The sequence below is a fragment of the Ambystoma mexicanum genome, chromosome 4p, assembly GCF_040938575.1.
Source record: "Ambystoma mexicanum isolate Mex_15411 chromosome 4p, UKY_AmexF1_1, whole genome shotgun sequence".
In the NCBI taxonomy this organism is placed as follows: domain Eukaryota; kingdom Metazoa; phylum Chordata; class Amphibia; order Caudata; family Ambystomatidae; genus Ambystoma; species Ambystoma mexicanum.
Window position 1 is genome coordinate 1,173,648,558 of NC_090927.1, and position 24,222 is coordinate 1,173,672,779.

The 24,222-nt window shown below is 42.8% G+C and overlaps 1 protein-coding gene across 3 annotated transcripts in view; it reads right to left on the minus strand.

Moving 5' to 3' along the window:
- LOC138453708 (solute carrier family 22 member 2-like) overlaps window positions 1-24,222 on the minus strand; it is a 442,975-nt gene that overhangs the window by 133,857 nt on the left and 284,896 nt on the right. For all 3 annotated transcript variants that reach the window (XM_069606817.1, XM_069606816.1, XM_069606815.1), the window contains one exon: window positions 23,128-23,240. In XM_069606817.1, coding sequence (XP_069462918.1) covers window positions 23,128-23,240 — 113 coding nt within the window. The remainder of the gene's footprint in view (window positions 1-23,127; window positions 23,241-24,222) is intronic.

The window sequence follows — 24,222 nt, forward strand, 5'->3', positions numbered from 1 at the left end:
ATCAGAGACCAGCTTGCCAATAGATCATGTATGGTCTCTTGTAATTGTAATTGTCCCCTCAATTCGGCCCCTGGAGGATTGTACAAGTTGATTAACAATATTCTTTCTAGTTTATCATAATGATAACTATCTACTTCAACAGCAATGAGGTTCTCATCAAGCTCAGTATTTATGCGACGTAACATTACTGTATGGGTTACACCAATAAGTAGACCCCCCGTAAGGTCTTTCACATAGGCCATTTTTGGCTAAAGATTGATAATAACAGCCATCCAATATCATAGGTGAGGTTAACCATGTTTCTTGTAAACATATGCACGTGTTGGTAATGATATATGGGAGTGAGCCCATGGGTGAGAACAAATGAGAGAAACCTCTTCAGTTCCATGATATTACTGTAAAGTCTCATCATTTTATATCTACTTCTGAGAGAGACACCGCTAACCATTTCAAAACATTCTGGATCTCAGCCATTCCAACCTCCTTCCCTATCGGGAGCAGTCAAACTCTTCCTCCACTCTTTACTTCTTCTTCATCTATTTTGGGCCAGTTTGGATCTTCTTTATCCAGATCAGCATCCAATTCAACATCAACTGTCAATAGGTCTTCTTTATAGGCTCTGAGTAATTGCGCTGTTGCCAAGAACTTGCAATGGATCGCAGATACATTTGGATTTCTTCCTTCTAATGGCTCCACATATTAAAAATCATCAGATTTCAGTACCCTCAGTTGGAGCACTGAATATAGTCTGATTAAGAATTCAGTTCTTGTGAGCCATCTGCATTCCTTTTCTTGGTACAAGTTCTTAATTAGGCAAATTCGACTACTAGGCATCTCAGCTGAATTTGCTTTTTTGGGGTGGGTAATGTAGATTTTCTTTCGATGATATGGCTGGTCTTTGAATTTTATTAGGTGTACAGGAATTATTATCCTCCTCACCCTGATGTTGTAGTGACGCTGGTTTGTGTATTGACACTCCCCGTGATTCATTCCCGAACCTGCAGCAAACAGCAGATAGGCCACACCTCCACCAGCAATACGCGTTGATGAGACTCGCTGCAAGCAAAATGAAGCAAAAACGGGACAGAGTGAACGGCTAACACAGCTGATCACTTCCCGTCCACTTCTGCGGCTGGACGGTAGTTTTTGAAGGATTCCTCGAACCGGCAGCAAACAGCAGATAGGCCACACCTCCACCAGCAATACGCGTTGATGAGACTTGCTGCAAGCAAACTGAAGAAAAATGGGGCAGCGTGAACAGCTAACACAGCTGAACACTTCCCGTCTACTTCTGCCTAACATGATAAATTGGACTCTTCCTTACGGCATAATTACCTCACGACTCCAAGCCATAAGTTAGTTTGTCCAAGCTTCCTGGAAGGCTTTCAGTGCCCTAGCTACCTCAGCCGTTACAGCTAAGTTTAAAATAACAATATAATGATTAAGGTGTGCACAGACGCACAACCTGCTGAGCTGAATACACTGTGCATAGGCGCACAGCTTGCCATGGCAGGATGGGGTTAATCGCTTATCGATCCGTGCATTGAGTGCTTGCAACCTAGCAGTGTAACGCCTAGATAATAACTAGCAGAACACATGGGACTGCAGAGCTTGCTCACTAGGGGTTAATTGTTTCATTCTACCGGGCCTGCCTGGATGGTCGGCAGCACTTACTTTTAACTTTTACTGAGACACTTTGATTTCACAAGCAATGTTCTGAGTTCCATGGTAAATAGATGCGGGATGGTACAACAGAGTGCAACACGCCCTTGTCTGGTGATAAGGCAGGATTCTAGCCCAGTTGCCAGAGGCCAACTACCAGGGCTAGATGGGAGGAGGAAAGAACTTTGGACCAGTGCAAAATGGTACTTTCCCAGCCAAAAACATATTTTTGCACCGAATGTTCTGGAAGGGCTTACGTCACGCTGAGTGACAGGCACACCTGATAAAAGTGTGCACTCACATGGGCAAAGGGGGATTCTCCAGAAGATTTGCATCGTGAGCGTTCAAATGCCTTGGGTTTGACAGCTTGCTCCTAGCGGTGGTTCCTGACATTGCTATGTCTGACTTGCGGTCTGAGCAGAGAGTGGGAGCGAGAGAGAGCGCACAGGAGTGGCCAGCCCGGTGCTTGAGAGGGAGAAATAGCCCAGTCGTTACGTTACGGTCCCTGGCATGGTATCAATAGCTTACATCCAAGGAACGTAAGATTGGGCTCCATGTAATCTGTAACCTATAACTTACAATTTGTTCCCATTTATGCCAAATTGCTATGTTATCAACTCATTGCTAAATAAATTTAATACGCGTGAATTATTTCTCCAGAGTGAGTTCATCGCATTCCATGAGGCGCATCTTGTAGCGGGTGTGTGTGCATGTGTTTGGGCTGGTTCCAGGAATTAGCACACACCATTATAGAACACCACCATACATCCTCAAATTATTTCTACTTTGTTTAAAATCCTGCTTTTCTTTTCTCATAATATTCCAGGCAGTGTGCATTCAAGTCCATCCAATAAACATAATATCTTTAGCATTATGCATCACAATGGGGACAATAGCATTGTATAAATAGAGGTGGATCCGCGCCGTATTAGCTCTCCCGCGAGGTCATAAATATTATCTGTTTTAATTGTTGTTTCTCTATCAATTTCAGTACGTACTATCAGAACACATTCTCTCCCCCGTCCCCCTCCTAAAACAATCTCTTCCTATTTATACACATTTTAACAAAAGGTAATACTGCTACCCCTAGGGCAACCCATGTCTCCTTTACTTGCCAATATTTGAAACCCCACATACCCATCAAAATCAATCTTACTCATATGCCAGGTCTCCTGCAACATCACAATATCTGCTGTAAGGTATCTGGTCTTTCCATCTAAAGCCATACCATCGAATACCACACCATCAAAAATTATTCATTGAATTGCCTTTCCATCGAAAAGCATATTCATTGAATAATTTTTGATGGTTAATTTCGATGAATTGGGTTAGTGTTAGGGTTGGGGCTAGGGTTAGATTAAGGGTTGGGTTAGGGTTAGGGTTGGGGCTAGGGTTAGATTAGGGGTTAGATTAAGGGTTAGATTAGGGTTAGGGCTAGGGTTAGATTAAGGGTTAGATTAGGGTTTGAGTTAGGGTTAGGGTTGGGCTAGGGTTAGATTAAGGGTTAGATTAAGGGTTGGGGCTAGGGTTACATTAAGGGTTAGATTAGGATTAGGGTTAGGGGTTAGGGTTGGGGCTAGGGTTAAGGGGGTGGGCATGTGGGTTGGGGGGTTCCGCCCCCCCCCCGTATGTAAAAAAAAAAAGAAAACGTTACAAGGAGCTGGCCAGTGCCGAAATATCAGCACTGGACAGCTCCATGTAACGTTTTAATGTAGAAAATAAAAGCATTGAAATGCTATCTTTTACATTTAAAAGTACATATCCATTTGATGGAAAAGTTTCGATGGATATGTACTTTTAATGAAAAAGATAGAATGTCGATGCTTTCATTTTCAATGCATCTTTTTCGATGCATTGGCATTTCGATGCATCATTTTCGATGCAAGGACTATAAACCCTGCTGTAACTAACAGACCTCTAGAGACATCCTCTCCTCTCAGGAGGTGTTTGTATCCCTGCGTATTCCAGGACTTTACCTCAACATATCATGGTCTTTGCTGCAGACGCGCAGGTAAAAACGTTGACAACCATCCCCACTTATTAACTGGTACTTCCTCTTCTCTCATATTCACACATTTCAACTGGGCTCGTGTAGATGTAACAGATCTCACACCCCTCTACCGTGATTTTTATATTGGAGTCCAGTTTATCCTAACAACTATTCTTCTCGTTCCCATATCTATACAAATAAATATCATACCCCAACTTCAGCAATGAATACAACTATCATTTTATCATTTTGACCATGTCACATGATACACAATGCACTTTAGTTGCCGGTTTTTGCTTACATCCAGTTGTTCTACATAATCAAAGGCCCCACTCGTGAGAACTATCAAATGAGGTATAGGTTGCAGCAGTTGTAGAAACCTTGCCCGATAAAGTGAGACCTTCTCTTTCTCTGGAAAGAGGCAACTAATAGTAAAGAAGGCTGCAGACACATCCATTATTTTCTAATCCTCTTGACCTTCACTTCTTCGTGCCTTAGTGGATTTGGCTACCAGGAGTGGTGAGTCCTCCAATGGCCCCTCAAAACTAGCATCACCCCGAGAACCCTCCACACATGATTAAATATGACCACCCTTCGTCATAACTTCACTTATTACAGAAGAATAATTGTCTATTTCCTCCAGCTGGTCACTGTCCTTGAGATTTTCCTTTGATTTAATCAGCCAACTAGTTAATGTCCCGTTTTCCTTTGCCACTTCTTTCCATTTTCTATTAGCTCTTTTCCCAGCCTTTTTAGACAGTCCCCTGCCCACTGGCACCTTGTTGTTACTGTTACTTTTATTTGCTTCCTGCATGGCTGCTCCTTTCCGTTTCCTGCGCTCTTTGCGCGTAAGAAATGAATCTTCGCCCAGTGTCATATTTGCTTCGTTCTGGGCTTCCAATTTATCTTCTTCACGCTTTATAACACCAGACGGCTTCTCAGACTGCCGCCCTTCTTCTTCAATTACCAATCCTTCCACTGTATATGCTTCCATCTCCATCCCCCTTCTTTCTTTCAGCTCCTGACCATCCCATTGTCCTTTTTCCTAAACCCTCCAATATTGTTGGGTGCTTCTGTACCTCCTCCTGTAGCCTTGTCACCAATTTCAGCAGGATATTTAAGGCAAAGTGCACCGTCATTTCCCCCTCTGAGATCATAGATGATGTATTATTATTAAACAGTTCTAATGAAGCATTCAGATAATCTGCCAATGGATCCGTAAATCCCTGCTCCTACTGTTGTTCAATCAGCGGAGCCGTTTCTGATGATACAAGCTGATTCGCCTCAGCTTGGAGGGAGTAGTATAGGTTCAAGATGGAATTATTATCTACAGGCAACTGCAACGAGATATTAGTAATTGAAATGTTGTTATTGGGATGCGATGAATTGCTGTCATCACCAGGGTTCACCTGAGGGAAGCATTCAATTATTTTTACTATGGATTTAAGACTACTGGCTTTACACCGCGTATCAGAATTCCTAAGCAGGGGAGCTAGTGAGAATACTGTACCCATATCCACGTGATTATTCACTGCATTCAATTATACTTCCCTCTTTCATTGCTTTGCAGATTGTACTTCTTCTTCCCAGTTTTCTTTGTGACTATTCTACTAGGATATACCAAACGCATACTAGAATGATACAAATTCAAGTCCAGGTGTCTCCCACTTATGTACTTTGCACAGTGGTATCTACCAACAGTGCCTCCCCGCCTGCCACCTCCAACCGACAGGCCACTACTTCACATGAGTAGTAGGAGATTTGTAGAAAGGGAGTCGCCGGGAAGCAAACGCTCCAGCCTGTCTGTAATGTCCAGTGCAATTCTGGCAAAAGAGAACTTATAGTGTAGAGCAAGGGAGCTCATTCAATCAATCAAATGAGCAAATCTAGGAACAGAAACCACCTAGAGGGTTCCTGCCCAAGAGAACACCCAAGACCCAGACCAAACTTGCAGCGTAACAAGGGCTGTTGCAAGCTGAGTATGGCATTACCTCAGCATATTTGCGGGGGAAAGACTATACCATAACATACTGAATCTGTTACTCCCGAGCCTGCCGAACTCCCTCCTCCACAGTCTTACTATCAGAGTCTGACTGAGGACTGGGCCCTGGGATGGGCTCACCCCTGCTGTTCACCCAGTGCTTCTCACTGCATCTCTCTCACATGGTGCTTCAGAGTTGTTTTAGTTCAAAGAAAGCACCCAGTGATGGGCAACATGCATTATGTACAAGCAATACTGGAGTGCCTCAAACCGCACTGCAACAAGAGCAACAATGATGTAGCCACTTCTGACACTTTTACTGAGAGAAAATAACGGGCAATGAGATAGTAAGAGTAAGAATGTCTTAGTAGGCTCCTTCTGGGAGACAACCCAGACAATTCGGATCGGGGTTGAAAGCCCATGAAGGAAATGTTCGAGGGAGAAAAGACTGAAGATTATTTTTCTAAAATAACCTTTGGTCTTTTCTCCCCTGAACATTTCTGACATGGCCCCCGCCCCATCCACACCCCCACACACACACCCCCACCCACCTACTTACCTTGCAGAAGCCACCAACTCACTGGGTCCCTGCAACACCTGTTCTCTTTCACTTCCGTGATCGTGAACCGGTGCCGCAGGGTCCTTTCCTTTTTTTCTTTTTTCTATTGGGGATGCTATTTGGCATCAACTGCTGGGGACACCACTGCAACCTCCACTCACAATATTGTGAACAAGGGTGCGGGGACAACGCTGCAGCATTTAGCACCGAATGGGGGATTTGGTCAAACTTTTCGGCCGTTCTGAATTTTTGAACGGCTGACATTCAGCCAAATCACCCATTCGGTCTTTTAATGTCTATCTTTTTGGATGATTCCAACAATTCTGCTTCTCGGAAGTCAGAAGGCATCCCTGAGCTCAATCTCTCTTCCCATGCCTAATATAACAGAGAGGGGAGATTCAGATGCTTCCATTTCTATTAAATAGGTCAGAGATGCAATAAAAGCATTACCAAGCAATACAGTTCCAGGCCCTGGTGGGTACATACATCTCTTCTATTATACATTTATATATTGGCCAAGTGCTAAACTAATGTATAACTCCTTCGAGTTATCTGGTATCACTTCACAATCATCAGGGATTATGTCACAACTTGAATGCTAAAACTGGGCAAAGAGCCCACCGAATGTGATTCATATAGACTGATGGCATTACTCAAAGCACAGATGCAAACATTTTTGCTAAGGTCATTGCCATATGCTTGATGCAAGTGCTTGGCACTTTGGTTGTCCTGAATGAAACATGTATTTATGAATAATTACAATACATATGAAAATATTTGGCACATTGTTAATCTAATCTAAAGGGACTTGCGCTCTGGGCAGAGGTTTGCCTTGCTTGCATTGGTTGCACAAAAAGCTGTTGATAGCGTTCATTGGTAATTTATACAAAAATGACTTGCATTTGGATTTGGCCCAAATTTCCTCAGTTATATCATAGTACATTTTCAGATGCCCAAAAAAGTATACAAATAAATGTGGCTTTTTTACGTGAAAATTGATATAAAAAAGGAACCCACTCTTTCCTCTGCTCTTTGAGTTGGAAATGGAGCATGAGCTATTCAGGAGAATGCAGAAAAATGGGGAGCACAGTCTGGTGACATGTTCCACAAGGCAACTCTATGCTCCACAAGGCAACTCTATGTACTGATGATGGCATGCTTTTGGGGGGAATGTGGAGGCATCCCTCCAAATAGCTATTAAGCTTTTGAATTCATTTTGTGAGGCGTATGGCTTTTCAGTGAATTACTTGAAATATTATATAAATTAGGTTTTAGAGCATGGTAGACCCATGGGAAGCAGGCTTTGAGAGCTCATTATGATGGCTTCTCCTCTCCTACTCCTCTTATATTCAAAACATGTCAAAGCAAATGTCAACATAGAGAAACCTAAAAGGTTTGCTATATACAAATAAGGGATTTGATATCTAACTGACTCGTGCGCTAGGGAGGATTATCAGACAGATAGATTACTTTCTCAATGTTACAGGCTTATGTATCCCACCAGAAGACATTACCTAACATGACTAAATGAGAAATGCCCCAATAACATTATTTTGAGCTGGTACATGTCTCCTAATAGGTTACATCAGATTCATCAACATTCTCAATTCAGTGCTCTAAGGAAAATCTCGGAGCATAGGGAATATGTGGTAGAAATGGCGTACGGTCTTGATCTTTTGGAAGGAGGTATTGACCAATATTAGAGAAATGTGTTGGGTTCAACTGCCCATGCACCCTCTTGCTTTTATATTGGAGAATACTTTAGAGGGACACTATCCTATGTCGGGTTCCATAGCAGTCCTGATTACTCATGTATTGAATGACACACGTTTAATGGTAATACAGTGCTGAAAGCAGAAAGAGGGACCGTGGCAGACCTTACGGTGGCTAAGAGTATGGGACTAACTAGCTATGGAGAAATAATAGCCTTGACATTGGATAGATTTCATTTTTATTTTTATATGTGGACAGTGTTTATAGATTACAACAATGATATTGGACATATGCTACATAAACCATCTACATTTAAAAACTTTACATTTGCAGAAAGGGGCTGGTGAGAAGACTTCAGATGAGATGGAGGATAACATTCTAGACATGCTTACTAAACTGACTCTGGGTGTGAATGAGATCAAAGATAAGATATCTAGAGGCGAAAGATACTTTCAACTAACTTCAAACCTTAACAGAGTTGAGACCCATTTGAATGGTATGGATAACACAGTGGAAAGGATGGAAAGCCAGATTAAAGACCTGCAATCAAGAAATGAAAGATTGTTTTTGAAACTCTCTGAGCAAGAACATTTTCAAGGCGGAACAATGTGAGGGTGGCTGGTCTTCCTGAAGATATGGAGAGAGGCAAACCCATGGAATTCCTTGGAAAAGTGTTGGTCTCTGTACTCAAACTGGACTCCAAGATACACCTGGAGTTGTAGAGGGCACATCAGAGTTTGGGTCCTAAACCAGTTCAAGGCCAGCGATCCAGACACTTTGTGGTTAGGTTCCTATGCTTTCCAATTAAAAAAATGGTGCTGAGAAAAGCCAGTGAACTGCATGACTTGTCCTGGAATGGTCACAAGGTAATGATATTTGGGGACCTCAGCCAGGATGTTTTGGATAAGAGGAGTGAGTTCAAAGCTGCTAAAGACAAGGCAAAGTTAAAGAACCTCAAATACTATATGGTATATCCAGCCATCTTCTGAGTAATTAAGGATGGCAGAATGTTCTCCTTCAGTGATAGTAAAGGGGCGGAGGCCTTCTTGAGTCACCTGGAAAGTGCTGATGATAGAAGTGATCTGGAGCAACCTATGGAGGCTACTTCTCAAAGGGTGTTGCCATCTAAGAAGAAAAGATAGTCGGGCTTGCCAGTGGACAATTGGATCGCAACTGGGGTTTTTGTGGGTTTTTTTACAGACTTCTACGAGTTGAAAGGGTTGGATACATTTTGTCTTATTTTATTTTACTGTTCGTCCCAATTGAACTATATAATGTAATTATATATAACGTTCAATTCAATTGTCATCTATTTGGAAGTAACAGACATTGGAATCCGTTGCTGCGGCTGTATTTTTTCAATATTGTTGACACGAGCCGTCAGAGGAAAGGCCGTGTTGCTTTTGACGTTGCCTCACATTGCTTCACGTCATGGAGGATGTGATTAATGGATGCCGGTGCTCGCAAGGAGGGAGAACCCTGCGTACGCGTACGCATATTACTACGGAGCGCACTTCAGGATGGCTATAATCATGCGGTAGGTGCTGCAGATGGGCCCCCTTTTTCTGATATCGTGCTCCATCCGACTTTTAAGTAATTGTCGGTATGCGGGGAACTAATCTTCTCAGCCTCCCTCCCCCTGCCTCCGGGGGTGGCCACGCACTCCCCTCTAATGAAATCTGCATCTCCTTCCTTATTATTATTATTGCTCACGCACTGTTTTAGATTGTGGCCGCTTGCCTCCCTGTTCTTTACTTTCATTCCATTGGCATGGAGAATCTCTGTGGCCACATGTCTCACTCGGTTTACTGAACACGCACGGGGGACTGTAAAGAAGTTTGGTGCCTCGTGCATGTTCATTCTTTTATCTGGCTGGTCACGGGAACAGCTTGACGTTCGGTTTGCTCCGGAAACCTTCCTCTCACCAGCCTTCCCATGGCCTATGGATGTCCGCGCAAGATTGAGCTGTGTGGTTATGGAGGGAGGGGACAGACAGGATCCGGGTACATGGATGTGCCACAAAAAAAATAATTTTGCAATAATAAACAGTGAAATATAGCCTGTACTTAAAGGTAACGCTATTCTCCGTAGCCAAGTGTTGAGAGTTAGATAACTGATGGCGTGCCAAAGAGAACCATTGTCCCTAGTGCCTTCAAAAGAGAAGGGTCTGATGCCATCAGGTCAATGTGCTGAGGACATGGCACCAGTGTCCTCCAGCCACCACCTGGGTCAACTAGAAAAAGTAAGCATACAGAACTTGGAGCACTACCCAAACACTGCACATAAGAAAATAACCGACTCATGAGTGACACGTCTAATAGGTTGCACGGATGCCAGCTAGTGATAGTGCTGGAAAAGCTATGCAAGACACGTAATAAATGTGGGGAAAAAAATATGACCTATTTTATTAAGAAACAAGTAACTGCTCGTCTCTCACCTCAGATACATCCTTAATGAATCAGTACCAGCCGGTGGAGTACCAGAAGGACACCTTATCTGGCACCCTAGAGGCCCACAACTAGGTACAGTGATTAACGGGGAAATGGAGATTGCTCCAGTGCAGCCGCCAACTATGAGAGTCCCTTACGAAACACTGCGAGACTTACTTTGACACCATTTCCAGCGCCACGCCTCTGACGCAGGTGCCATGGGTGATGCCTGCCACTAAGCAGACCCTCCCCTTCGGCTGTGCCTGTCTGTCTGGTGCTGGCCTCTTACTAGCACACTCTCCTTGACGTGCAGTGCAGCAAAACTCATATCAGAGAAACAAACCTCTTTCCACAAAGATAACAAAATAGTTGGAAAATGAGCAGGCTGCTGGTTTAGTCTGGGCAACCAAGAATAGTCTATGGGTATTTAACTAGCTGTGTATGTTACAGGTTGTTGGCCTGGACTGCAGGAATCAACCCACATTTACAATTAATATCTTGGGTCAAAAAAAGAGAACATTCTATTTCTTATTTCCTTCCACAGGAATCCTAATGTATACAGTGCTGAATCGTAGTACATCCATACTGTACTCCTGAGAATGACCTAGTTGAAAGAATACATCAAAACATGGATGACTTAAAAACTGTTTGATGGGTTCAGGGAAGCGCAGAGGGTCACGTGAGTGCTTCCCATGCTTTTAGAGGTTCGTATCGTTATTCGACCTGTGGCTGTGGGCTGCTGGACAGTGGCAAGGGCGTTCTGGAGACCAGCAGACATTGATTCCAGATGTGCTTCCTTGCAAATGTGATTAAGATGTATTCCTATTTGGCACTGTGTGTGTATATGTCTTCTTTTTTACAAATGGGTACTCTGTCCTAAGCGCTGATTGGGGTTGGGGAAGATGTGGGTCATACTCTTATTGTGTGTGTGCTCTGGGGTATGCAGGAGTGTGGTTGGGGAGGGGGTTGCTGGTGCCTACTGATGCTTCCTTTAGATTTTGGTTCTCTATAGGCCACGTTGTAATCCTGTTTGATAATGAGCTCCAATTGATGGGTCTAGGCGGAAAGTGGGTTTAGGGCCATATTTTTAGTGGTATGATGTTGAGTAGTCTGCCTTGTCATCCATTTCTCACTGATCTATACTAGTGGGTGCGGGCGGTTGTGTTGCAGATGAGTTGAAGTCTTCGTGCCATAGAGGGCTCCTTTGAATGCTTGCCTTGCAGATTGTACAGAGGCTGGGGAAGGGGTGTTGTTATCGGCATTACTTGGATGTGGGATGGGGTATATGTTGTGTTTTCTTTTCCACTGTATATATTTTGGGGATTGAATGGGGTATTGGGTTAGTTAAATCGCAATGACAGACTACTGTTGGGTCTATAAATTGTCAGGTTTGGGATTTAGATACTGGATCACACACCTTTTGGCTTCACTAATGCTGGCTTTGAAATGGCATTGTGCTTTGGATGGGGAAATGGAGGGTTACTCTTGGTCTCCATACTGACTTGGAATTCTTTGTAGATAGTGTTAAGGGTATTATGGGAAAGGTTATTGTTATTCTTATCACTGAATAAGTATTGGGTGTGGGTTCTGGGGCAATTACAGTTCAAGACTTTGGAGTTTTTGTACATAAATGCACTCACTATCACCTTACAGTTTTGCAGGGTGTGTTGTTGAGTTTGCTATATGTTTGTTCATGGGTTCAGTGTGTTTGTGTTTGTTGTGTGTTGTCCTGTAGTGTCTGTACAACTCTGTCTATTTGCTTCCCCCTTTCATCCTCGAAATTGAACATGTTCTGGACCAGTACGGTTGGTGTCGAGTTGTATAACGCATGTCGTTGTGTGAACTGAGGCTATGTTCCTGGAATGTTAAAGGCCTTAACATTGCAAGGCAAAGGAAAGAGGTACTGAATAGGCAGAAGAGGGAAAAGATAAATATTGCCCTTATTCAAGAAACTCATTTGTTGGATGATTCAGTGCATCTGCTCAAAAATAGATGGTATACTAAGACCTTTCAAAATTGCCACAGTTCTAAATCAAGGGGGGTGGGTGTACTGCTGCGCAAAGGTCTGCTGCTTCAGGTGGATAAGGTAGTGATGGATGAGGAAGGAAGGGTACTTCTTATTGATGTCAAATATGAAGATAAGCTAATTATGATAGGTTCTATTTATGGTCCTGTGGTAGTCCTTTCTTTGGGAAACTGTCCTTACTTTTGAGAGAGATGGGAGGGAAATATATAATTTTGGGGGGTGATTCAATTGTGTGATTGATGGGAAAATGGACCGTTCGGCACAATGTAGATATACTGCTGAGAGCGCAAGTAGAACCTTTAAAGAGTTTATGGATGGCCTGGATTTAATTGATGCTTGAAGGTTTGTTCTCCCGGAGGAGAGGGAATTCTCCTTTTACTCGCCGGTGCATGACTCTCACTCGAGGATTGATTATTTTCTCATTTCTGATAGGTTAGCTGGCAAATTACAGGATGTGACCATTAAGGAAAGGAGTATTTCGGACCACTCTCTGATGATGATGCATTTGAGTATAGGAGAGGAGGGGTCGGGGTTTTCTAAGTGGCGACTTAAAACTTATATTTTACAAGAACAGAGGGTAGCTGACTCTCTGGAGGGTTTCACGAAGAACTACTTTGAAATTAATGTTGGCTCGGACTCTGATGTCATGGTTTGGGAAAGTTATAAGGCGGGAACTGATGAATGTTACATCCCGGTTTAGGAAAAAGAGCTTGACTGAGCTTCAGAAATTGGAAAGGTAAAGGGAATTGGAGGAAGCACAGAAAAATTATGCAGAATGTAAGAGTGTTGAGGACAGGATAGTGGTTGGAAGGCAGAAAGAGCTACTCAAGCAAAAAATGGATGTCCAATACGAAAAGGGCATGTTCTTTATGAAGCAAAAATTCTGGGAGCAAGGTGACAAAAATGGGCAACTACCTCCTTTGTTCAAAAATTGGTGGATGACAATGGTGAACATATTATTAAAAAGGGTGAGATATGCAAGGGTTTTAGGACATTTTATGGTACTTTATATATCGGGAGGATCAATTCCCAACTCCGGTTGATATGGACTCCTTTTTTGATAAGATTGTCATGCCAAATTTGAGTGAGGAGCAGTCTGTGATGGTGGATAGCGCTATTACGGAGGAGGTATTATTGGTGGCAATTGGTGAGCTCAAAAAGGGTAAGTCACCGGGGATGGACGGTCTTCCCGTAGAGTTTTACCAGACACTGAGTCGAGTGCTAGTACCGTTCCTGTGCACCCTGTATAATGGATTTATGAGGAGCGGGATAATTTGTCCCACCATGAAAGAGGCTTGTGTTATCGTTCTTCCGAAGCCGGGGAGGGATGGTGGGAAATGTGAGAATTATAGGCCGGTCTCACTTCTGAATATGGACCTCAACATTTTTACTAGAATATTGACTAATAGACTGGATGCGTGCATTGGTAAGCTGATTGGTAGTTCACAGGTTGGATCTATGAGAGGTAGGTATGGTTACGATCATATTAGGGCGTTGATTGACATTATGGGTCTACCGAAGACAAAAACTCGGGATACCTTGTTGCTTTTTATGGATGCGGAAAAGGCCTTTGACAGGGTCAATTGGTCTTTTCTTTATCACTCTTAAGAGGATGGGATTTGGTGACATTCATTAAGACTATAAGAGCATTGATGTAACGCTCACCTGATTCTCGCAGAGGCGCCGGTCTTGACTGGGCGACTACCGTATCTTCAAAGGTGATGTGTAGCACCCGGTTGGCTCTTTGGGCTGGACCTCTGTGCACTGTATGCCTGACGTGTAGAGTAAGATGTCTGCAGATAGAAAATATGGGGTTAATGAACTGGGGTTATTGGGGTGTCCCTATCTCTTTCCTCTTCTCCTCTCCTGTAGACCCCCAAAGGTTAACGCTCTCACCTTAGGTAAGTGAATGCCGAGCTCTCCATCTGCCTCGGGGCAGGGTGCTGTAACCAGTTTCTTCACTGGATAGGTAGCGCAGGCCTCTTGACTTCAGAGGACTGCTGTCCGTCGTTTACTGCACGAACTGTAAGTTTTGAGTCATTCAAATGTCTTTAAAGTCTTTAGTAATGATGTCTCTTGTTTTGCAGGGTTCCGGCGATGGCGGATGACAGGCTGAAGTGAGTTGAAGATGGAGCCCGTGTGATGAATAGAAGCGCCTGGAAGCACGTAAGTAAGCGATTGTTGCCTGCTTCACGATGCGCTCTAACTGTCTTTTTATTTTGCAGGTACGAGTTCGGAGCGGCTGCAGGGTGCCGGAATACCCACTGGATTAGATGTGGAAAGGAGTAATGGCACGTGAGTATTAAAGTTCCCCAATGTCTTTAAACGCACCTTGTTTTGTCTTTCAGATGCGGGATGCAGCGCCGAAGGCCTCCGGAGCGTGCGAAGAGTTGGTAAGATTTTGCCTTTCAGATGCCGGAATGCTAACCTGTTCTTTCTTGTCTTTATAGGTGTTGCTGAAGACTGGATTCAGGATGGTAAGCCTTTGCCTTTCAGATGCCGGAATGCTAACCTGTTCTTTCTTGTCTTTATAGGTGTTGCTGAAGACTGGATTCAGGATGGTAAGCCTTTGCCTTTCAGATGCCGGAATGCTAACCTGTTCTTTCTTGTCTTTATAGGTGTTGCTGAAGACTGGATTCAGGATGGTAAGCCTTTTTCCTTAGGCCCAGGACCGGATGCAGAAGACACGATGAGCGTTCTGCTGCAGAGGTTTTAGAATAACGCAAAGCAAGATTCATCCACCGGGTGTGGTTTAAATAGCCTCCTGTAGTGCTTAGGTGTCTCCTTCCACAGCCACGCCTAAGTAAGAAAAGAGTTCCTGGTAAGAAAAGAGTTCCTGCCTTCCAGAAGAGTTCCAGTGTTCTGAATCTAGGGAGTGGCTCCAGCCCCACCCAACAGGAAAAGTAGTTCCAAACAGAAGAGGATCAGAGGCTCAACTGGCAGGCAAGTAAGCAGCATGGTCTGCTGAAGGTAAGTCCACCCAAGCATTATGAGCCCGGCGCTTCCAGCGCTGGGACTGGGCATATTTATGAGCCTGGTGCCACTGGCGCCAGGACTGGGTCCAAAAGGTCCCAATTGGGACTGGTTGGCACTCGGAACCTGGGTTATGGATCTGCTTCCAAGGGAGTTGGGAAAACCCTGACCTTTTGGAAGCAGAGATCATGACAATTGAATTCCGATATTAGTGCGAAGGTATGGGTAAATGGGGCTATGTCCTCCTCATTCTTGTTGTCTAGAGGAAATAGACAGGGTTGCCCATTGTCTCCGTACCTGTTTAATCTGGCATTGGAACCCCTCATTTTATACTTGAAACAGGAGCAGGGTCTTCATGGCCTTCAATTTGGAAATACTGAGATGAAAGTTCTGTGCTGCGCTGATTACATGACTATTATCTTGTCTAATCCGGCGGAGGGATGTGTGAAACTTAAACAGACGTTTGAAGAGGTAGGTCATTTGTCAGGCCACAAGATAAATTGTGGAAAAACAGTGGCCTTCCCTCTGGATGTCAGTATCCCACATGATGTTTTGGGTTCTTGGAACTGCCACTGGGAGAAAGGAGCAATGAAGTATTTGGGTATTCACTGGTCCGAGATTTGAAAAGAATGACTGCTTTCAATGTATCACGAATATTGGAGGTAATTAAAAGGGACATATTAAAGTGGGGCCAGTTGAAGATGGGAATATGGGCCAAGATTAATGCCATTAAAATGGTACTTTTACCAAACATTCTCTACATCATACAGTCCATCCCCCTAAAATTCACAAAAAAAGTTATTGCTCCTGTTGACAAAGCATTCCAAGGTTTTCTTTGGGGGGGAGGGTAAAAGGCCTAAAGTTCCTTAATTTATTTTAACATGTCCTGTGAAGGATGGGGGATTTGGATACCCGATCTTGATGAATTATTGCACTGGTTTTCTCTTGAAGAAATCAACCTCATATTTTTCTGATATTAATGAATATGTTCCCAATTGGCATATTATTGAGAGTACCCAATTTTCACCTTATGCTCTTAGAGATATATACTCTATGTTAAAAGTACCGTCTTCAGTGAAAACGCTGCCTACAATGTGTGCTACTAGAGAGGCGTTGTTTTGCTTTATGGAAATTGATGGTGGGAATGCTTGGATGCATTATGATGCATCTTTGTGGCATAATGCGTGTTTGCAGTTAGCAAATGGGCCCTTAAACTGAAAGAGTTGGATCAGGAGGGGCATACTTAGAATTTGTGATGTGTGGCTAAATGCTCGCATGATCCCCTTTGACCAATTGAGAACGTCTTTTGGGATTGGAGCTAGAGAAAAAGGTTGTTATAATGCCTTGAATGCACTCTTGACTGAAAGGACAGGGATGTTGGATGGGTTCATGAATGAGAGACGTTCATTTTGTGAACTTCTCCGCTCTACCTCGTGTGTGGTTTCAACATATATGAGGTTAATGCCAATAGAAGGAATGGATGTGAGGGCTTGGGAGAAACTTCGCCAGGCCTGGATGAATGACCTTGGTGCGGATATCCCTATTCAAGAATGGGTCTATTTACTTCATGTAGGAGTGCAAGCAAAGATGGATTTACAGCTGTGATATATTAGACAAAAGGTCCTCTAAAGATTATATCGGACACCGTCCAAGATGGCAAGGTTGGGACTTTTGGACTCTGATTCTTGTTGGGGTTGTGGATGTAGTGGGGGTTCTTTGATGCATATGTTATGGATGTGTTCGAGAGTATCTGATTTTTGGACCAGTGTATTGGACAGGTTAGACCTTGTAATAGAAGAGAAACTTCCTTGCACTTTTCTTTCGACCATATTGTTGTCCAACAGGGGGAGAGGGGACAGGGCTAGAGATAGTGCTGATTGGATTAATAGAGTTTTAGTTTTGGCAATGAAACAGATCTTGAGAGTTTGGAGAATCTAGAAAGAAACCTGGTGTGGAGGAGTGGCTATTAGACATGCAAGTCTGGTCAAACTATGATAAAGTTATGCTATTTGGACAGGGAAGGGAGGGGCATTTTACTCGGCTTTGGGGACCTTTTAATGACCTATATGGTTGAATGTACAGGTTCCAGTGTTTGATGGTCTATCCCTTGAGTGGGGGATGTTTTATATGGTGCTGGGGGACTGTTAGTTGTGTGTTTTTCTGTTGTTTTGTCTTTTTGGTTGTGTGTCATGGATCTTTTATAAGGTTGGAAAATGTTTTTCTACATGAGTTATGGATGTCCGTACTGTTATGTATTAGTTTATTTTAGTTCTATTGTTATTATAAATTTTGAAAATTGGACATGATGTTGCGAAATGGATATTGTTATATTGGATTTTGTTGTTCAAAATGTTAAATAAAGTGATTAAAAAATAAAAATTAAATGGGAAATGTGGAATTATGATTGGTTTGCGGGGGAGACCAAGTAGTAGTTGGATGATGATGATTGCTGGAAATCGATGTTGTTGAGGATGAGATACATTAACCAGATATTTGAGGGGATTCTTGTCCTAAACTTTAACATTATTTTGATTTATACTTTCTATTTTGAGTTTGTTGTTATTTCTTTGCTATTGTTGTGTTGAGTTTAGATCGGATTTAATTTGATTATGATATAATGATAAAATTAAAAGAAAGCTTGTAATAAAAGAAAAGAATAGAAACATGTTCATTAACCATCCTCGTGGGATCTCAAAGACCATGCGGAGGACAGCTATCAACATCCTTTATGAATAGGTTAAATAATGTAGGAGCAAGGACAGAGCCTTGCCTTACACCTCTGTTGATCTCAAACTCTACCATTACCTCTCCGCCAGGGCCCAATCCAACCCTACCACTCGATCCTTCACAGAGGGCCCTAATTAAATTGCAAGGTTGTTTCTAAACTTGTCTTGGACAGGATTCAGGAGTGGGAAAATTGGTGTACTGATTTAACATCAGTTGAGGGGGGCAGATGATATGGGGCAGGTACACCTCCTAATGCTTTTAAATATTAAGTTCTTTACTTTACAGATGGGTTTATTATTTATGAGGCTTGTTGATCTTGGGTGTCATTTGGTCTGATAATTAGTGACTAATGACAACCCCAATAAGTAACTCTATAGACAAACTCATGTCGCTGTCCAGCATTGCAAAATGAGAGCTTGGTGAGCAGTAAATGACTCAATCTGTAACGTTTATCCTATGAGGAAAGGACAGCAAAGATTTGAGCTAGTCCTGATTTTCTTGTCATCCGCCTTAACCAGAAAATCAATGTCTTTGCAATTTCATCTCTTAAATCTGGAGGAAACCCAAGGCTGGACTCTGTACTATCAGAATTGCTCATAATCCACAAGATGATATGGGTCCTAGTGTTAACCAATGCATTCAATGTATTTATCAATTAAGGCCGACAGAAACAAGTAACCACATTTGTCCAAGGAATACATATCTTCATCCATCCTTTAGGAACTTCGGCATTACAATCCGTGCTTAGCTATGGATTTTCCATTGTTTGGAAAAGCAAACGCTGCACTTGTTTTTTTTGGGAAGCTTGGAAGATCAGGAGAAATCTGTAGCCTTCAAATCTACTAAGTACCTACATGCTGTGAGATTTTATACATGGTATATTTTCACCCGCATCAGCAGGTTGGGTGGTGAGACTGCTTAACTGCCTTAGCTACTTAACCGCTACATTTATTTTTGCTGGCATCGTCATTGCTGTAATGCACACAAATACATTACATAACATCCTACTCACAAAACCATAGCTGCATGCAATACAACCCATGCAGTATTATGCCAATCCCCAATGGTGTCAATCAGTCTCCAGAATGGGGGTTAACTGAAGAGTCCGGATGACTCTAAAGCATGCAGACCCTTATCTTTATTGCATGCTTAATGCATGCAATAAGAGTATTTGAGTTTGACAGTATTTCGAGAGGTAGCACTAAATAAGGCCTGTAATATTGCAATCACTTGCTCACGCAGGGCACTTGATGCTTTCTTGTCATGATTACTGCTATCCTGCACTTCTTTGCCTCCCTGCTGCAGCCCTTTACAATCCATCTTTAATTCGGCTGCCTACTTTTTCGTCTCCACGCATGCATTTCGTGAAGGCATCAGGAAGCAGACACAGACAACTGAGTAAAGCTTGGTTCACAAACTTTTATTCGAATAAAAAGAAGGTTGGGAAAATGCCTAACTTGCCCTAGGCTCAGCTGGGATTTCCCTACCTAACTGGAACTAAGAGTGTTTGTCAGGACGTCCAAAGCAAATGTCTGGCTGTGTCCAAATCCTATACTTGCCCTCACAACTACTTGAATATAATGTGTAGGGATGTCAACATCAAAATGAGAAGTGTTCAAATAAATGTTCAAAGCTTCTTCCAGCTTGTGGTTGGAAAATGGGTGTTCCCTTCCCCAAGATTCAGGATGATTCACTTTATCAAAAAGAGGGGTTTCCTTCCCCACGCTTTCAAGTCTCTCAATGCTCCAAAACCAACAAAATTCTTTAGGATACTTCCCAGATTTTCTGACAGCTTTGATTTTTATCAGTTTCACCAATATCACAAAGTACAGTTCAATATTATCAGATCACCCAAGTTTCTCATTGACAGTCAAACACAAGCTTATGGGTGAGTTATGGTCCTCCCATTACAGCTCACACAAACGACGCACCTTACTTGCTTCTTCTTCACAGTTACACTGCCACTGTTATAGTTGCTCAGACCACGTGGTTTATCCCACAGCATCCAGGAGTCATTCAAACTCCTTTGACTCACCAGGTATGCTGTCACTAGGTAATTCTCTCTGCATCAGCAGGCTCCTTGTGACTGTCGCTGCTACCGGCTTGATGCGCCTTAGTTCCAGTATCTCTGCCACCTCGGTTGAACGGAGAAGGAGTCCCCTCGACTCCTGAAGGGTTGCAGACCGGTTCTGCTACCGGAGACCTGTTCTGCTTCCACTGCAGCGACTCTGCAACTCCTGGATGCTTCGGGCATGCATATCCCTGGTCTCACCTCCGGCTTCTCGTGCAAGCGATCCAGAGGCAATCTCTAAGCCTCACCCAACCATGTCCTAGGTGCAGGCAATATTCCTTTACTGAGTAATGTCATGGTACTCTGCATCCCTCTTCCCTCTCCCAGTACCAGAGTGGTGTTTCTGTATGTCTATGTTAATAATGAGAAGATGTCTAACTCTGGGTAGTCTCTTCCTCGCCTCAGTACTTGACTGGTGTATATTGGGAGAGCTTTTTCTGGAATAATAGGGTAGAGCTTGATTATACCCTATAAAGGCTTTGGGGATGTTTGACTCCTTGTGAAAGGGAAATGGGGCATACCGGGTCTCACCCAAAGGGGCCTCATCCCCACTCCCCAAGTCTCCTCCACCAAGGTGATCCTCCCTTGCATACCCACCCCCAGGATCAGGATCCAAAATCAATGGCATTTCCCTCAGATTCCTCGCAATTCTCTGTAAGGAAGGCATGGTATCAACAGTAAGATAGGCACAAGTGACCACAGTTCATGGGTGTTTATTGTACTTCAAAAAGGGGTTGTAAAATGCCTATCTAATCCTAAATCTACAGATGGGAGCAAGCTACGACCATCAAATAATAACAAAGTAGTCCTCATAGTGTCTTGTCAAAATAAAAGGACCTATACTAATAATCCTAGAGAGTTGCCTAAAGCTATGCCAGAGGTTAAGCGTCATTCTTAACCTTGCAGCCACCACCTCTTTTGTTTTGCTGCTCTTCTACAGGACATTACTAAATGTGTATATCCATCCTACCTGTACCCTCAGAACCTTTCACCTGTAACAGTTTGCTCAAGTGCACCTTAGATATGGTGTGAGGGTTTGCAGTGCAATGCATTGAATGAGCCAAGAAGCTTCCAGTGACCCCTCCAAAAAGCAGCCAGAAAAGTAGCTTTGAGAGCACACTGTGTGTCAGGAATGGATGTGTATGAGTCCAATTTTAGATATTGATTTGGTTTATATGTGTTAATAGGTAGCTGCCCTGTAGAAGGACTTTGGTTGTGCAACCTTTTAATAATAGCAACTCCTTCATCAATGGCTCGGCTCAGAAGACATTCCCACTAGATTGTTGTGAAGATCAAGTCAGATCTATGTGTCACCTGCATGTAGTTCACACCAGCAGCCACAACCTCACAGGTACCTGGGCCAAGGGGAATACTGAGATGTTGAAAAGGACAGAGAGAGTGCAGAGACCTGTGGGATTTTGCTTGCGATCTTGGTCCTCTGAGATTTATAGACTCCAAATCGCATGGACTGCCCTCTCCCAAGTCCACCTGATAGATCTAGCACTGCCCAGTGATTCCCCTCTGCGATTTAAAACAAGTGAGCAAATGTTGACAGTGCTGATTACAGCAGAGAAATGCAACAGTATTCACGCCAGACCATGCGCCACACCTAGAAGGTAGAAGAGTGGCTCACTTGTATTTGCATGTGTTATTTTAGCCTCTAATACATCACCAATCATGCGATGAAGTTGATCAAATCGTCAGATCCGTCACAAGGGTGTCACCACCCCATGTATAGTCTCAAGTGTTTCTTAAGATTACAATGGGAAACATTAACTATTTTGGGTAGCGCACAAGTAATATTAGATATTGAAACACTTCGACTGGGCAAGGATCATGTCAATAGGAAGTGGATCCCAGGCCCTTTTTGATCAACTCTGACAATAATTTGTCTGTCAGAGTTAACTGAGCATGGCCATTCCCACTGTTTGTCTGAGGACATGCCTCCAATCTCAATGTCAACCTGGATGTGTGCCTAAAATTGCCAATTTAATCTTATCAGATTACTCCTGCGATGACTCCAGAATCCAAAACTATACACAGGGTGTTAAACATCTTAAATACCTTTAAACAATGAAAGCTGAGGAAAGGCTATTAACCAAGTTAGAATGTTTGGCCAAAGGAATCTCTTACTTATACTCATTAATGTACTTTCAGGAATAGTTTGTACCTTACCCTTTAGTTTTTTTTGCCCCATGCATGGAGTTAATTATACTATATGGATATTACGATTGTTTGAGGTGGATGCAATGTATACAATAAATGTCTTCTGCAAGTGTGTGAATTTATTTTCCTCTGACTGATAGTCATCTGCAAATGTATAAGCTGTACAAAAACTGTCCAGTGAGAATAATGTGGCATTATTCTTAATTTGCTACTGCTCACAGTGCTTAGTGAGAGACATGGGCATCATTACAAGTGTGCCGGTCTGGTAAAAATGCTGGTAATTCCAGCACTGGCATTTTTACCAGACTGGCCCACTTTAAGTTTGCCCTTGGGGGCCACGGATCTCCCAGCTGGACAGGCCTGCCTTTTAATCAGCCCCATATTCTTTACTTTTAGTTCGGGATTTATTTGTTATCAGGACATATTCTGGCCAATGTCATGGAAGCATCTGGAAGTTAAGAATTTCTAAATGATTTTTCTAAACCATTCTAAAAGACGCACACTCAGATGAAATTGCATCAGGTTTTGTTTATGGGGTTGTATGGAAGTGTTTAAAATGTTTTTTGTTCCTATTCCTTTTGAGCAGAAGAGTTCTCTTATGATCAATTCACAGAATTGCATTCAATTGACAAAGAGGAAAATTCATTATTGCATCTGGATTCTGGATCTGGATGTTAGTGGCGTCACATTCACACAACTTTTTGTAGTCTCACCAGTGACTGCTTGCATATCCTTAGTGGCGTACCTCATATCAAATAAGACAGACATGTGCACATGAAACTTTGATGAGTATCCAGTTACAATAGACTATTTCTGTAGCTTTTTCTTACCAGATATACATTAAGATAAATGTATACTTCCTAATCTGTGGTGTTCTGACCATGTCCAAAAAGGCAGGGGTCTGCTTCTCATTTTCACATGCAGCATCGGCAGACTGAAGACTCTAGAAGAAATTCCGCAAGACAATTAGTATATGTACAGAAACCTATTGTTCACCTACATTATCATACGATAGTTCATTACTTTCACTAGTTTTGGAAAAGTCGTTTTGGTTTACAGCAATGCCTTTATCTTTTCACACAAAAAATGTCGAGGTCCTTATTGTACATTACTACAAGATTTTACAGAAATGGTGCACATTTATTGATTTATGGGGTTTTGCAATGCATGTTGGTTTTACATCTACTTCCAGTACTGCGATTGCTCATTTCATTCACACAGAGACTCTTGTAGAGGCCAGTTAGAGCAGTCAACTTGCTGGTTCATGCCATACAGATGGGTTTGGATGGGTTTGATACATTGGGCCTCATTACAAGTTTGGTGATATTTGTGCAGTAAATTTGCCGAAATACCGAAAAATTCAATCACTGCTACTTTCACTTGATTCCAGGGATTTACTGTGGGATTAAAAGTGGTGGTAGGGCGGTGTAGGCCCCATATTTGCAGTCTGTAGGACTCAATAGGGATTTTGTCAGAATTACAGCCAACAGTAATTCTGCCAATTTTTGGCTTTAGGGAGGATGTTTTACTTTCAACATTTAGTTCCTCCTTAGCGCTAAACTCGTAGTTTGGCAGCGCGGTAATCCGTTGGTAACAGAATTACCACTGCATTACTGCGTTTTTTTCGGCAAGGGGATTTAAGCAGTCTTCTCAGAGTGGCCCTGTGTGACTGCCAGTCTGAGATCCCTGACTGCAGAATACAGTGGTTTGTTCCTGAAGTGTAGGATTCTCAGGCACAGTCCTAGTCATACATCAGGAATGTTTCCTCAAATAGTGCTGCTTTCAGGGTCTTTTTGAAGGTATGTAGATGTGCTGAAGATCTCAATCTAGGATGCTCCACTGCTATAGGCTGAGCATGTTTGTAGATTTTCCTCTATACCGGACCCATTGTATTTGGCTTCGTGTACTTAACGGAGTCAATGTAC